General features: G+C 33.1%; 1 protein-coding gene across 1 annotated transcript; it reads right to left on the reverse strand.

The window, feature by feature from the left end:
- Positions 1 to 571: 571 nt before the first annotated feature.
- On the reverse strand, positions 572 to 2,160 carry LOC143605444 (putative ripening-related protein 1). The gene has a single exon (XM_077081547.1). The coding sequence runs from the start codon at positions 1,953 to 1,955 to the stop codon at positions 1,383 to 1,385; it is 573 nt and encodes a 190-aa protein (XP_076937662.1). The 5' UTR covers positions 1,956 to 2,160; the 3' UTR covers positions 572 to 1,382.
- Between the last annotated feature and the right edge of the window lie 433 nt (positions 2,161 to 2,593).

A 2,593-nucleotide genomic window follows, 5' to 3' on the forward strand; every position in this document is an offset into this window, starting at 1 on the left:
CCTAAGTTAGAAAATGACTCTAAGATATACGCCTTAATGCGGAAAATACGGTCCCAAAATTTTTTTCGACATCTAATATTTAGAGTATTAATTAATTACTTAAGTATAAAACAACAGTTTCCAACCTTAAAGGACATCTTTACAGTGTATTGAAAACATTAACCCAGAGATATTTCACATAAAATGATTTAGTCTTAGAAGCTTGTGTGATTCACGCCTATTCTGAGCTCTTGATCTTTCACAAGGTGGTTTCACTTTAAAGCCTCGCCTAAGGTGTTACAAAATCAAATAAGAGTTAATATTGCCTTAATAATAACATACAAATTAACTACACTAATAATAGATATGTAATAAATATGTTAAACCTATCGTCTTAGGTTCTCAACTATACTAATATCATATATGTACTTAACCACAAAATGTTAAATAACATATGCTAGGGAACATGTGGTGTTGACTATGAGATTAATTAAACCATAAAATTCACCGAATTTGTTTCCTTTTCAATAATATATTTATGAATAATACTAGTACTTAACATTGTTAATAACTTATTGCCAATACATCCCTATTACATACGGGTGAATTTTGCATATTAGGAGAGTTAAATTGGTTTGGTTTGATTTCATGAAACCAAACAAATTAAATATTATGAGAGTTAAGTTGGTTTGGTTTGATTTCATGAAACCAAAGAAAAAGCATATCATAACTTACAGTGTGGTTCAGTTCAAATTCAGTTACTAGCCAAAACTACGTTCTTTGGTAGGCCCCGCTAGGAGGGGGACCGACTCAGGCCCAATCTCTCGAGAGGCCTATAATTGTAAAAAAGTTATAACATATTTTATAAAATTTTGTATTAAAACCTAAAAAGACTACAAAATGATTCATTGATGCAATGGAAAGTGTACTAGTATAATAAAAGTCGTGATTGTATAACCCTGTTTTTTACTCATCCTTAGCCACGAAATTTTAAAGGATTCTTAGAGACGACACTCCGTCCGTTGGCCTACCAAACATCATTTGATTTCCATTAAGACTAGTTAAGTCGGTTCAATTTTTTTGTGAAAATGCAAATTCAAAATTTTTTTGAACCTAAAACTAGCATCCAAACTATTTACTTTTGGTTTAGTTCACTTAGTTCGATTATTTGGTTAATCCAATTAATACTTTAGCTTTTACACACCACAATCTTCCAGGAGTATTAGATTCAACAAAACCAAAGTGAAATAGAGAAAAAAGATTACAAATTTTTTACAATTCCCTTGAAGGAAATATTAGTACACGATAGTTCGACTTTCCTTATTGTAGTAAGGGTTACTTTATTCACCATAGTGACCCTCTCGAACTACATTTATTGAATTGGTTTTAAATTTCAAGCATGACTATGCATCTGACCAAGTAACTTCCGCTTCACCCCAGTCGCTCTTAGGTATCCCAAGGGCCTCCCATACAGCTTTAGACCCGTCCACAACGTTATTAGGGCATGGTGGCTGAAAACCATGCTCTTCATCACATCCCAGGGTCGAGTCACACTCATCAACCACTTTAGCTTTGACACTCTTACCCTTGTACTGTATATTAATAAACTTGTGACACCTTTTCCCTTTATTGTACCATCCGGTGGACAATGCCACAACTGGCGTGTTATTTGAGTGGTACTTGTTGTCACACTCGGATGGCCCTCCACCGTCCCCTCCCTTCTCAAAGTTGTTTATAGTCATTTTTGCCTTTGTATGTTTAGTGACACTAGGAGAGCATGTGTATGTCTCGTAAAACTTTCCCGCTTTACAACAATCTGGGTCATTCACACATTTCCCATGTGGAGGTTTTTTACCTCTAAGCTTTCCAGTCGGGTGGCAAGATTGAGCATCAATGCATGATATGAATAATATTAGAAGCAAGGAAAAGATAACTAGGAAGATAGTTGATGTTGTTTGTTTCATTAATATCTTCATATATTAATAATGTTTGATGTGAAGACTTTAGGCGGATGGAACTGATTATATAGTGCTAAGGTTTTTGTCAACATTTGCCTGGATGGTTAAATTTTTTAAGATTTGGATGAAACTTGGTTAAATTTACTATGTTAATTTAAAAAATGCCATTAGTTTGTATCATCAAACATAGAAAAATGTGTTTTGTGATAAATAAGTTTAAAATTTGATTCACGAATCCTCTTCTCTTTTTTTATACGGCAATATTCGAATATATGTGGGAATGCAATATTTTATTATGTAGTAATTTTAGTAAAATTACATTAAATTTCAATATATTTGTTTGTATTGTAGAAACAAATGAAAAGTCTCAATCATGTGTTATAAAATGATTCCAGACTTAGTTGGCAAATACTTGATAGGTTAAGCGTGATGCAAGGTAATGTGTTGGATTATAATTACGCGGATGACAAGAATTATGTATCAACTTTCTAGGGTCTGGTCTGATTCAAACAAAGGAGAATACCATTGCTTAGGTTTCGAAGTCAAATAAGGTGATTTTTGTAGAACTCGGTTGAATATATCCAAAAGAATTTAAAAAATAAGTAAATAACTAATAGTTTTGTTTACGTGGAGAGGAGCAAGGCTACTTCCACAAG

This window comes from Bidens hawaiensis, unplaced genomic scaffold, assembly GCF_021521415.1.
Source record: "Bidens hawaiensis isolate Kalapana, Puna unplaced genomic scaffold, B.hawaiensis_p1.1 tig00069408_1, whole genome shotgun sequence".
NCBI lineage: Eukaryota > Viridiplantae > Streptophyta > Magnoliopsida > Asterales > Asteraceae > Bidens > Bidens hawaiensis.

Bases quoted from the DNA above. Each gene is read 5' to 3' on its own strand.
- LOC143605444 (XM_077081547.1), bottom strand. From the start codon at position 1,955: ATGAAGATATTAATGAAACAAACAACATCAACTATCTTCCTAGTTATC.